This window comes from Poecilia mexicana, unplaced genomic scaffold (assembly GCF_051168715.1).
Source record: "Poecilia mexicana isolate PSO_F unplaced genomic scaffold, ASM5116871v1 scaffold_12, whole genome shotgun sequence".
Lineage (NCBI taxonomy): Eukaryota > Metazoa > Chordata > Actinopteri > Cyprinodontiformes > Poeciliidae > Poecilia > Poecilia mexicana.
The window spans coordinates 12,104,482-12,117,004 of record NW_028263381.1 but is presented as its reverse complement, the minus strand read 5'-3'; the positions used below and the strand labels follow the sequence as shown (position 1 = coordinate 12,117,004).

Here is a 12,523-nt window from a genome sequence, read left to right as displayed (position 1 = left end):
CAGTGTGACTTGTTTAAACCTCTTGCAACCTTTTGTCATATTTGCAAGCAAATTCTGTGGTTCTGATCTGGTGCTGGCCCACTCAAAATGAATTTGTAATGATCCACCCACAGGGCTCAGTGAGCTTGAATGTGGAAGCAGGAGGAGGTTAAAGATGCATTTTAAACCGACAGATTTTGAGAAGGAGGTGAAGCAGAAAGCAGAAAATATAACTTTCCGTGCTAAACTGGGGAAAGGAAGTATTTTATATTGACAAATATTATTCAGCAAAGAAACCAGTGAGGAAGAAGACAAGGTAGTGAAGGGAGAAGCTTCTTCTTTTCTATCACTTGGGTTCCTGAAAACCTTATTAGCACCTTAGTTTGAAAAGACCACTGCAAAGACTCTTGAAGTTTGTAGCAGCAGCGAAGAGAAGACCAGTAAATGACAATATGAAGTTCCTGTCTGCATTAATGAAAAGATGTGTCAGGCATTTTTTTACCCAGACTGGATTTTACCCAGACTATGGTTTTATGACGCCTTGGAAGCTCGACTGCCAGATTTGATCAGTTTTTCTTTTATCCTCCCACTGATTCTGTGGTTGTATTTGGGATCCATTTCTCTGTCCCTTCCAGTCAAAACATTGAGGTCAATGGCAGGACTACCATAGCTTAAACTGACACTTTGACCTTTTAAAAAGACGTTATTATTGCATACTCTTCCCTCAATGTTACATCTCATAGCAGACGGGGGTCAACACAAACTTGTAATGCTGCAGAATGAACCGGTTGTAAAAGACAATTTGCAGTTTGTATTCTCCTGCTCTATCAAGCAAAATCTAACCATTTGTCATCCTCCTGTGTTTTTTTCGTCTTTGTCTTTTGTAGATGTTGGAGCCTAAGGTGGATGCCTCTTCTTGTGAGCTGGGTGGCGTAGAAGGAGACAGGGAAAGTGTGGGCCTCCACATGCCGACGCACAGCCCTGAAGGTGAGGACAGCAGCCTGTATCCCTCCAGCCCCTCGGAGCCTGCGACACTCGGAAGTCCTCATCCCTCAGAGCCACTCACACCTTTGGATGAAGTCTACACGCCCCTCGGAGGTCTGTTGGGATCGGGGGACCGACATAAGGTGCCTCCCACACCACCTCCTTCCACAGAAGGCGAAGACTCAAAGAGCATAGACGGGCACGAGATGGACATATGGAAAGAGAGTAAAGATGTGGAGGAGAAGACAGCGGAAGAAGAAGAGGAGGAGGAGGAGGGGATCAGCAAAAGGAGTCAGGAAGGAGAGAAAGATGAAGATGCAGAGGAAGAAGATAGATATGAAGAAGAGGCCAACTTAAACCTCATTGTGTCAAACACAGACGAAGACAATGTCTCCGAGCCTCCTGACACAAATGCCCCCCCTTCCTCCTCATCCTCCTCATTTGTCATCCCCGAGCTGCGTCTTGATCGCTCCTTCAGCGCCGACGCCCTCTCCTCCCCCAACACAGACGAAGAAGAATACGACGAGGATGAGGAGGAAGAGTCAGAGGAGGATGACGAAGACGACAGCGATGACGCTTACTTACAGCGAACTGACAGCAAGCGCCGGAGCATGGTGGAGGGAGCCACGTGTGAGAAGCACGGCGGAGGGCGGCTCAGCGTGCAAAACTCCCTGCGGCGGCGCACGCACAGCGAAGGCAGCCTCCTGCAGGAACCCCGCACGCCTTGCTTCACCTCTGACAATGCCATCAACTGTCTGGAGGCTGGGGGTGTGCACCCGAAGGGTGGCTGGACGCTTCCTTCACCCAAAACCTTGAAGAAGGAGCTGATGAAGAACGGGGGCTCCATGCACCAGCTGTGCATGCTTTTCTCCGGGAGGAAGGTGAGCAAGTTGAGTCTGAATGAGATTACCACAAAACAAATATAAACCCCAGCAACACATGCATACACTAAGGCTGGTTTATATTATTTTTTATATGATTTTTATCTGTTTTATTAAAAGTGTTACTTTCCCTTTGCTACATTTCCTTGACACATTATACAGCCTGCTGTCTGTGTAAAAAGGATGACATCAAGTGGCGAACATGAGAAAGTACACAAGAGGAATCTTATGATGCTTTCAAATTTCTACCAAACATATTGACAGTGTAGCACAACAAGCAAAAGCATTCATACCCAATCACAAACTTGCATGCTTTTGGAGAATTTTATGTGATAGACCAACACAAAGCAGTGCATAGATGTGAAGTGGGGAGATTTAGTGTGTAGCTTTCTGCATTTTCCTTTTTACCAAAAATAACCTGTACGGTCGGCATGAGTTGTCAGTTTTTCCATAAACTCTGACTAGCTTTCTCATCCCTACAGAAGAAGAGCAACTCAACACCATCGCGATGCCACTAACAATGTTTCATTATAGAAATTGTCTTTTTAGAGCCATGTGCAGTGCTAATTTTCTACCACACATGGGCTAAAAAATGTGTGCAGATCAACCCACATCTATGTGTTTGCTGTGTCCCCTAAGTTGGGGAGGAATGCAAATACTACATCTTAGGGATTTCTCTCAACACTGGTTTTGGTCAGACCGCATTTCACTAAAAATGCACGACTATTTGTCGTTGTGTCAGTAGGTTTCCAATGGGTCGTCCAGAGCTACCATGGATGTCTCCTTACCCAGATTGTTAGATTATGGGAACTCTTCTCATCTCTGCCACTCCTCCCCCACCCATGTCTTGGTAGCTTTGCTGTAGGTGCCATCTTCTTTCCATTTCTGATTAGAGATTGAGCAGTTCCCCATGAGATTTGCAAAGATAGCTTTGATGATAGAATGTAAATACTAACATTTTCCGATATGCAATTAAAGTTAAATGTACTTATATTATCCAAAACAAGTGTGTAAAGTTTTAAGCTCAATATTTATACCCACTTTTTACCATTAAGCTTTATCTTCAACACTCTCTGACACGTTAACACAAGCACAATTAAAGACTGGATTTTAATAAAATGCATATCTTGTATAAAAACAATATACTAAATCAAGCAATTCCAACTGATGAAAAGTCGTTTGTGTTTGCATACACATACAACCACAATTATGATTGTAATTAGTGATGTGTAGCAGTAATTCTCTTTTGCTGGTAGCAGTTCCCAAAGTTGACCAGCAGAGGGGAGCATCGCATCCCTATCGACCAGCAGCGCTGTGCTGTTTTCATCAGTTGTGCAGAAATTAAACTGAAACATCCTTCTTCTCATGGCTCACTTGTTAGCTGAAAAGTGTTTTGACACACACTTTTACATTTCTCTCGCATTTACTGTAGCACACACAAATCATCTTGCAGCCAGAGAGAACGTACACACACGAAGAGCGTTGACAAACGAAGAACAAATGGAAGTAAGATCAGGAGGACAATCACATCAAGATTCTGTTGACATTCGGCGGACTTAATGACAAACTTGTTACAGAGGTAATCAAGAGCACATTTTATCGTCAAACAAAATCACAAGTGCTGCTCCTCCTTATCTGCTTCTCCCTCCATCAGTCTGTCAGCACACTCGGCAGCAGAGGAATGCAGCAGACGGAGCTGGAGCCTGTTTGTCTTGGCAGATTCAAGGGTAATTTTACTACCTATTGGCGTCATGGACACATTTCCTTTGAGGGGTTTGTTTCCACTATTCGGAAGAATCCTTAAACCCTCCACCAGCACTTTTAATTTTGTAAACATTGCAACATTTTGAGAAGCAGAATAGGTTGTGGATTTCTGTTCATCCCCAGAGGACGAGAAGTTTATTATTTCACCTTTGGACTGATTTGTTCGGAAATTAAATTTGTGCTTTAACATGGACTTTAATCTCGTTGGCTTTAAGTATTGTACTGGTTCAAAAGACTTAAAGACAGATGACATTTAAAATAAAATATTTGCAACATATAGTACTAATAATGTAACTATTCTGACGATTATGGCCAGATGCTTGCACATAATCTAACCTCCAATAAAAATCTGTTGTTTTGAAAGATTCTTTGGAATGAGTTTCAAGAGTTATTTTGGTTTTTATAGCTAGTCAGTTTCACCTTTTCTTTTTACCATTCAAAGGACTTTGTTTGACTTTGGTTTCAGATTGAGTGCAGTTCCTTTCATCACTAAATAATCAAAATTGTCTCATTGATTTACTTTGTGTTCAACCTGACGCATTTGGCTCATAACTTTAATATGGGGGAATCATGGCTATTCTGAGAATTGCAGAGGAACCTGCGAGAATTGCTTTGGTGTCCTACCACTTCACTATCTGAAGCTCTTTGTGTCACCTCTGTTTTCCCCTGCCAGGCAGTGTTTACTTGGCCCTTAACCGGCACCAGCTCTGCTCCTGCCTTTCTTTCCGCTCTGCACTTTTTCCTCTCACTGGATTTTTTCCCCCTATGGGCTATCAACAACGCAAGTAGGGCCAACGACATTCAAGGAGACGTCTCCTTAGCCAACTCAGAATATTTGTTAGATAATGTTTAACAGCACTGCTGCCAGGGAAAGAAGGACAAATTAGGTCAGAATTTTCTAAACTCATTGTAAGCTCAAAATATGTCTTCCACGTCTATACACTCAAGTTTTTGCTCATTTTTCTTTGCAAAAAGGTCGAGCTCCATCTGGCTGGATGTGGAGTGTCAGTGATCATTAGGAGTAAAGTCTCACACACAATTTGATTTAGATCTGAACTTTGATTAGGCCATCCTAGCAAATGGATATACCTGTGATGCTAACCATTGTTTCTCTGGCTGCATGAGGAAAATATTTTACCCCATTCTGTAGCCTGTTGCTACAAGAGATTTTCTTGTGATACCTCCTATTTAGTCCCTCTTCCTAATGACGCAGTTTCCCTGTCACTTCTGAAAAAAAACATCTACACAGCAAACTACCACCTTGAGTTCATTTCCATTTTAAATTCACTCTGAAAAGTCATGCTTTATATTGCTTGATGACAAAACATAGTGCTTGTTTGGTCTATTTACTGTGTTTTTCACAAGCCAAATATTTTGTTCATGAGGTCATAATGCCTGTTTGAAGATGGAGTAAATATCAGCGCTCTTTACAGCAGTTTGCGGGAAACGATTTTAATATGTTTACGGATGCTTGGATTCTCAGGATGTGCCGATCATAAGCCGAGTCAGGCAGGGTGAGATGGAAATCGGTTGGAATATGTTCAAAGTAAAAACAGAGTTTGGTGAAAGTATTGTCAGACGCAGTTGCTTAAAACTGAATTAATATAAGGTTCAACCTTCGTCCTTGCACGATAAACTGAGTGAATAGCTCCCAATTGTAAAATTTGTCTGAGAATTTCACAAATGCTCGACTTTTTGATTGCACAAGCAACACTTATTGCTGTGTTTTATTTTTGTTGCAGGCATCCCTTCTCCTTTTTGTAATTATAATTTAGATTTAAATGTATTTTTACATAATAAAAGGGAACTTTTTTGTGCATCAACAGCTTAAAGATGCTGTGCACATATTTTGTTTTGAAAAGAGACTACTAGCCAATACAAAGAGCTACAAATAAAGAATAAAATGAAAACTGCGTTGGTAGTTAGTTCATGAAGCTTTAGGGAAAATTGAGAAGCAGTAATATTTTTGCAATTTTTGAGTGACCTGGTTTTCAATTAGTAGTTAAATGTGCCTTAAGAAGCAAGGTTTGGTTATAGTTAGTTTGGCTCACTACTGATATCAATCTTCATAATGCCAAAGCATTAAAAAATGTCAGTCAGTTGCACCAAACACATTTTCTGTGACTTATCTGTCAATTCAATATTTCAATTGGAAGCTGACGACAAATTTCATCTGGTCCATTTCTTTAGAATTGGCTTAAATTCAAGTTTTAATTCAAGTTTTAAGTTTTTCAATGGAATCTGGACTGCATTATAATTCATTCTCAAGATCACCCTCATCCCAGTGACCATTTTAATTACTTTCCACCAAATCACACACATATTAATCCTTTGACATGCAGGTTTGGGTTAAATGCCTTGCCCAGTGGAGGAATGAAACTGAATTAACTTATTAGTTTGTTAATTTGATCTGGGTAAGTTATGGAGGTACCTAATAAAAATGTAACTTTGGTCGTGTAATGTGCCAAAACTACTACTCACCTATTTACCTCGAGTAAAATCCAAAAAGTCCATTTGATTCAAAGACATCAATCCAAAAGAAGAAGGAAAAAAAAAAACAGAACAATACACGCTCTTGCAAATAGAAGTTTTATTGGTATTTTGTTTGGTCTCAGGTGAATGATTAATTTTTGTACTAACTTGTTTGGCTTTTGTACAGTAGTCAAATACTAATAAAAAAGGCCTGAGCAACGTCTGGATCCTGCATCACTTTTAAATATTTTAGAACACAAACATACGTGAAAGCCGAGTACACGGAAAAGAGCTCAGGACATCGTGTTTGGAATAATGTACCTTCAGAGAAGAGGTTGCCTTCTGTCACTATGACCTCTTCTAAACACCAAATTGCGATAAGCAGAGCAAACACTCACGGGAACCTAAACATAGTATTTTCGGCTAGATTCCAAAAATCTTCACGTTGGTTCTATCACGTCATCTGTTGGTGCCTGTGCTTCTCGCTGAGCAGACCCTTCCAGGACAAACTTATTAATCAGCTATCTCCATTCCCCAAGCTCCAATACTTTGTCTAATTGTCTAATTTTAGCTAAATGGTTGCAGTACGCACTTGTGCCAGTACTTGTTGATAACAGTTTAGAAACTCGTACCTCACATTGACCTGGGCATGTGGTCAAATCTAAAAATAGTTTGTTTTTTTTACTGACTAAACTAGTCAAGAGGTTGAAGGAAAATCAAACGAAACACCAGTGAGTTATTTTGAAGTGTTTTGCAGACGTTTGAGGCTAATCAATCCCACAAATAGTTGGACCTTTCTGAGTTGACATGAATTAGTTGATATTATTGCAGGTAAATATGTTGTGTGTGTTAATTAACTTGGTTGGGACAAAAGGTCTTGAGAGGTCAGATTTTTGCAGAATGCAGCCGGATTGGATACATCCAGAGAAAATGCTAACTGACTAGCGAGTGAATATTTACCGTAGGGACCCGGCAAATGTTCAGAGCAGGAAATGTAACATCTACTCACCAAAAGAGCTGTTGACAACAAATGTCCCTGACTGTACTAAATGTAATGTTTTTGGTTTACATGTAAATCACTATTTTTAGTGATTTGGAGTGCAGTGCTGTAACAGAAGAGGTCCAGAAGAGATGAAGTAGTCAGACAGACCTTCAGCATTCAGGCAGGAATGTGCATCAGACTGCCGTGAAATCAAAGATTATAAATCTGTAAGTGAACTGTTTATTAGCAGAAGGTTTCTTTACAGATTTCTGTTGCTTTTGAGCCACGTTCTCTTTTTTTTGGTTTTTATCTGGACGCTGAAAAGGAAGGAGGAAGATTGTTACAGCTCTACCTATATGCATTTACACTTTACATACATTATATTGAATGACAATTAATTTTAAAATGCATGACAAAGTCATTTCACCCTTTGTAGCTGTCATACTGATTTCTGTTTTGGTTTCCTTTTTCCAACCTTTGCTTGAGCTCCGTTATATATCATCATAACACACAAATGCAGAAGCTACCAATTGTTTCCCTTTTTACATGGCTTATATCAGCCATGTATAAAGTTGACTTTTCATTCACATAATAAGATTTTAAGATGTCTTCATACATACAAGGCATGTCACTTAATAGCTGGGTTCCTAGTTGCTTCCACTTTCTTATACCACTGAGAGTTGAACAAAGGAAATCTTACAAATGAGGTCTCTTTCACTTTTTATAATACAGCATATAACTGTAGAATCTAAAGCAACAAGCAAGTGCTAGTCACTAATGTGATCTACATTTACAATATGCCAAAAGATGTAGTTACTCCCTCTTTTCCCCCCTTAACTTGGATACGAAGCACAACTTCACACAGCCAAGTTCACATTTTACATCCTCCTATTGTTCCACCCAGATTTCTGTTCCAGCTCCTGCTTCAGCTGCATCAACATATCTTGAGACTATATGGCCAAAAGAATCTGCCAATTGTCAGAGTCCTTGACTTGATTCAAATCTCTGACTCTTGCTGAGCATTTACTCAGAGAATATAAGCTTATAATCTCATAAGGATAAGATTTTAAAAATGCATCTTCTGCCCCACATGTTTTTAGGAGAAGGTGAGTGACTATCACCAAAAGAAAGTCTGCATGAGAAAAAAATCTAAAGCTCCATGTACAGACACACCAACAGCACCCAGTGCATAATGTTCTGAATATTAGAATAAAAATGCTATTCAGTTAGATAACAAAACTGTTACTTTTTGAATATACTTTAGACAATTCATTTAAATAGAAAAATATTTGCAAAGAATCACGGAGGATCAGTTTTCTGACCTGTTTTCTCTAATGCTTGCAGCTGGACATGTTTTGTTTTTTCGTCACCAAAATTACCTCTAGCTTTTCCCAGCTTTCAGCTGTCTGGCGCAGCATGTGTAACACAAACAGTTTTGATTTTGGAAAATGTGAAATTATTTTCCCTGGCTCTGATTTATATAAATATGCATCTATATGTGTTTAGGGCAGTTTTAAATGCGCAATCCTTCATTTAAACGTGGCCAACCTGCGTCAGCACACAGCGAGATGTTATGATTTTTTTATGAATGATTTAAAATTTTTTTTTTTTAGATTATCTCTACAAACTGTGTTTTAGAATTAGATGCATGTGCAGGCTCTGATTTACAAATATTTATCACAGACAAATAGCTTTGCACGTGCAGCATGTGAGCTCACTTTCTCTAACAAATCACCACAAGCTGCAGCTTGTGCTTTAATTACTATCATTTATCTGATGTAATTGCTCAGTCGTTTGTGATTAATTTACTGTTACTGGCTCGTTACCTTTGTAAGCTGGATTTGAGGAGGTGTGGGAATGTACTGCACTTTCCCCATTTACTGTATCCTCTATTTTGGTGCACCACAATGTCAATTAGCAATACTAGTGTACTTTGAAATCCATCCAAGAGTAAAACGCGGTCCAGGTTGTGTCGTAATTGAAAAGAGAAGCACGGCAGTGAAATCTCGGACTGAACATTCAAATGTTCTTGGCTGAGGCGCTGTAACAATACCCAAACTATTATGGAAAACTTGACATTTTCTAACAGTGCTGACATTTAAAAAATTGGCAGTCAAACAGCAGCTGGATTTTTATTCTTCTTGCATGAATAATAGAATAGAATAGAAATGCTGGAAAAGGACAACCTTGGCAAGTATTAAGCACAAAGGTTTAATAGTTTTAGTTATTTTGACTCTGAAAAATAATACAGCCAAGAATTATACACATTCATCATTTCAGGAGTTCAGTCAATCAATCAGTTTTATACCCTCCCTCCCAAATATGGGTCTTGAAACAATTAAAAACACCAACATATGCTCTGCGGCCCTCAGCTTCTCTTTCAGACTATTCCACAGACGGGGGCCGTAATACTGGAAAGAAGGCTCTGTCGTAAGTGTGTGTTCTGACTCTTAGACCTGTTAATAGTCCAGTACCAGAGGACCTTTGGGTCCGCAGGGATTGGCAAGTTAATAGCAGCTCTGCAAGATGAGATGGCGCAAGACCATTAAGACATTTAAAAACCCACTAACGGAATCTTAAAATCAATCCTGAGACGTACAGGGAGCCACTGCAACAATTTCAAAACAGGTGTAATATGAGCCCGCCACTTAGTCTTGGTTAGCAAATGAGCAGCAGAGTTTTGTAACAGCTGAAGGCTGGACAGATTTTTCGTAGGTAGACCAAAAAGCAGGGCATTACAGAACTCTAAACGACTAGAAATAAAAGCATAAAAGCTTTAAAGTCCCGGTGTTTGAAGAGGGTGAACTCCGGCTATGTGTTTTAGATCATAAAATCCTGTTTTGACTTAATGTTGGAAATGTGGAATGAAAGTAAGCCAAGAGTCAAGAAGAACATCTACTTTGCAGTAGTAGCAGTACTTCCAGTAGTTTCCGTTTCCTCAGTGACCTTTGTATTGTACGTGCTGAAGTCGTCAGGCGAAGGACTGTCGACGGTGCCACTGGCACAAAACAGTACTCTCTTGACGTGCAGCAAATCCGAGAAATGACGCAGATGTGTTTTCAGCGCTTGTTGCCATAGCGGTGTTGACTGACTCAGCAAATGGTAACATAAATGTTGATGCAGTAGATGGTTCTTTACATATACATATGCACACTAAGACTAAATGTTTAAAGATGCGTGATGCACTAGTCGCAGTAAACATGCGCTTCAGCAACTGCACGTGACATATCTTAATGCGCAAGAAAATACCATCACAACACGATTTGGCTTTGCAGATGCAGTGAGTGTCTAGAAAGTGACGCAGTTAAAACAGTTTCTGAATTTATGTTGCTAATAATGTCTGCAAGGAAAATCAACTGATTGCAGTTATAAAATACGAAGTTTACGTATTTTATAGCTGTAACATTAATCACGATTATCATGATTTTAAAGAGATACAACCACCAAATAATCTGTTACTTTTTATAAATTTCTGATTTTGTAAAGCTCTGAGATGCCGATATACTTTTTGCATAAAATAAACAAACTCTAAGTTAAACTTTAATTTAGGAAAATACTATAGCTTTTATGTTAGATTTTTAAATAATTCATTACATTTTAAGAAGCTTTAAGAAACATCTCTCCCATGATTAAGCATTTCTTGTGTACTTCAAATTTCACTATTATTTCAAAAAGAGCTGAATTTGAGTTACAATTAGCAGAGTTAGTGGTTGGCACAAGTATTAATACTAACTGTTCATAGACTCTTCAATTACAAATCTTTCTGTAGGTACCGCTGTTGCGGCTCAGGGATGGTGCATTTACAGATTGGTTTCAATTTCCGACCGGCTGACCACTTTTCACTGCCGATCATGCAGAAAACCATTGGATTTAGATCAACAATCTTTCCAAGCTCAGATCTCAGAAACTAAAGATTATAATATAATTTTATAAAGTTGCTTCTACAATATCCAGCATTGTTTCTTCCGAAGGCGACACTTTGAAGGGACTACTTGGAGATTTTTTCTGAGGGCCTTGATGTTCTCAAATAAAAAAAGGGGGCTCATACAGTAAGGTAGCAAGAACTTGTGCTTCATCTGAGTGTAGCCTAATAGGCCTGCATCAGCACATAACTCTACATGTTTGAACTATGGACACATGTAAGTGTTTGGCAGAAACTGGACACAGAAATGCATTCTCACTTACACATCCCAGGAGGCCAGAGTTGGAGTGAACAGCGCCCGTGTGTTGATGAGAGCACACGTTCTGTCCTCTCAAGATGCGATCAAACAATCATGAAGGTAGAGAGAGACATGCAAATAAAAGTTTGACAGGCCGGAACAGCCCTTTCCTGCCTCCCTCCCAGGAAATCAGAACAGACTGTTGCTCATGTAATCGCACACTGTTGTGAATCTAACATCAAAGCATATCCCTTTTGTTTTAAGATGTTTTTGTAGTATATTTTAAAGCCTGACGTTTTTCTTCGCTGAAGTTGCTCATAAAGGTCAACGACTTGTTTCTACTCTATCGGATTTGTTCTGTAGCAGTTATACAACGTTTTGCAACTTAAACTGAAGTGGCATTGTTAAAACAACGTACGACTAAAGCTTTCAAGGTTGTTTGGTATTACATAACCAACTTGATCTGAATTGAAACTTGTTCTAACGTCATCTGTCACAGCATTAATTAGGTCCAGCTGCTAAGACTTTAATGTTATGCTTTGGTATTTGAAAGGTAACTCTAACTCTTTATCCACTTTCAAATTGGAATGCTTTCCAGCCACTGCAGTTTCCGCATCCTTAAGAGAGCCGGATGTGTAACACCAATCTGATACTATCCCAAAACTATGTGTATAATCAGTATCTGTTCAAAATATGCATTGTTGTTAGTTAAGCAAAAATTGTATGCATTCCGTTCCTCCTGATTAAAGTATTAGCTTTGCTGTATACCCATGGCAGTGTAGATGCAGACCTCAGGATTATCTGTTTGCAAAATTTGTTTAAGGTGGTACTAATGCTGGAATCCCGGGAATCTGAGGAATCTTTCATGTCTGACTGCAGTTCACTTGTGTACACACATATCATGATTCTTATGTCCAGAATAAAGTTGTTTAGATGACATCTGTTTAAAAAACATCGCTCAGGAAATATTTTGGAAAGTATATTAGTGTTGTAAACTCAGAAATCTGTACACATCCACCACTGATGGAATAACGCAGGATGCAGAGGAATAAACACCAAACCCAAGTAGAGATGTTTCAGCTTTTTTATGTGCTTACAGAGAAAAAAATTAGTTTAAAGTTTGATAATTTGCAAAAGCAAAATTTGTAATTTTGCTTTTGCAAACATTGACCCGTGTTCTTGCATCACTTTGGCAGTAGATAACATTTTAATGGGTACCATTGGTTCTAGGGCTGGATAACCTGACATCTTTTTCTAGAGCAGTTTAAAGAAGTGACGTTGCACCTGCATTGTTCATGAAC

At 39.3% G+C, this 12,523-nt stretch overlaps 1 protein-coding gene across 3 annotated transcripts in view; it reads left to right on the top strand.

Annotated features, from left to right (window-relative positions):
* Nucleotides 1-12,523, top strand: part of rgs3a (regulator of G protein signaling 3a) — a 96,644-nt gene that overhangs the window by 63,746 nt on the left and 20,375 nt on the right. For all 3 annotated transcript variants that reach the window (XM_088010928.1, XM_015000935.2, XM_015000940.2), the window contains one exon: nt 867-1,844. In XM_088010928.1, the coding sequence (XP_087867054.1) occupies nt 867-1,844 (978 nt within the window). The remainder of the gene's footprint in view (nt 1-866; nt 1,845-12,523) is intronic.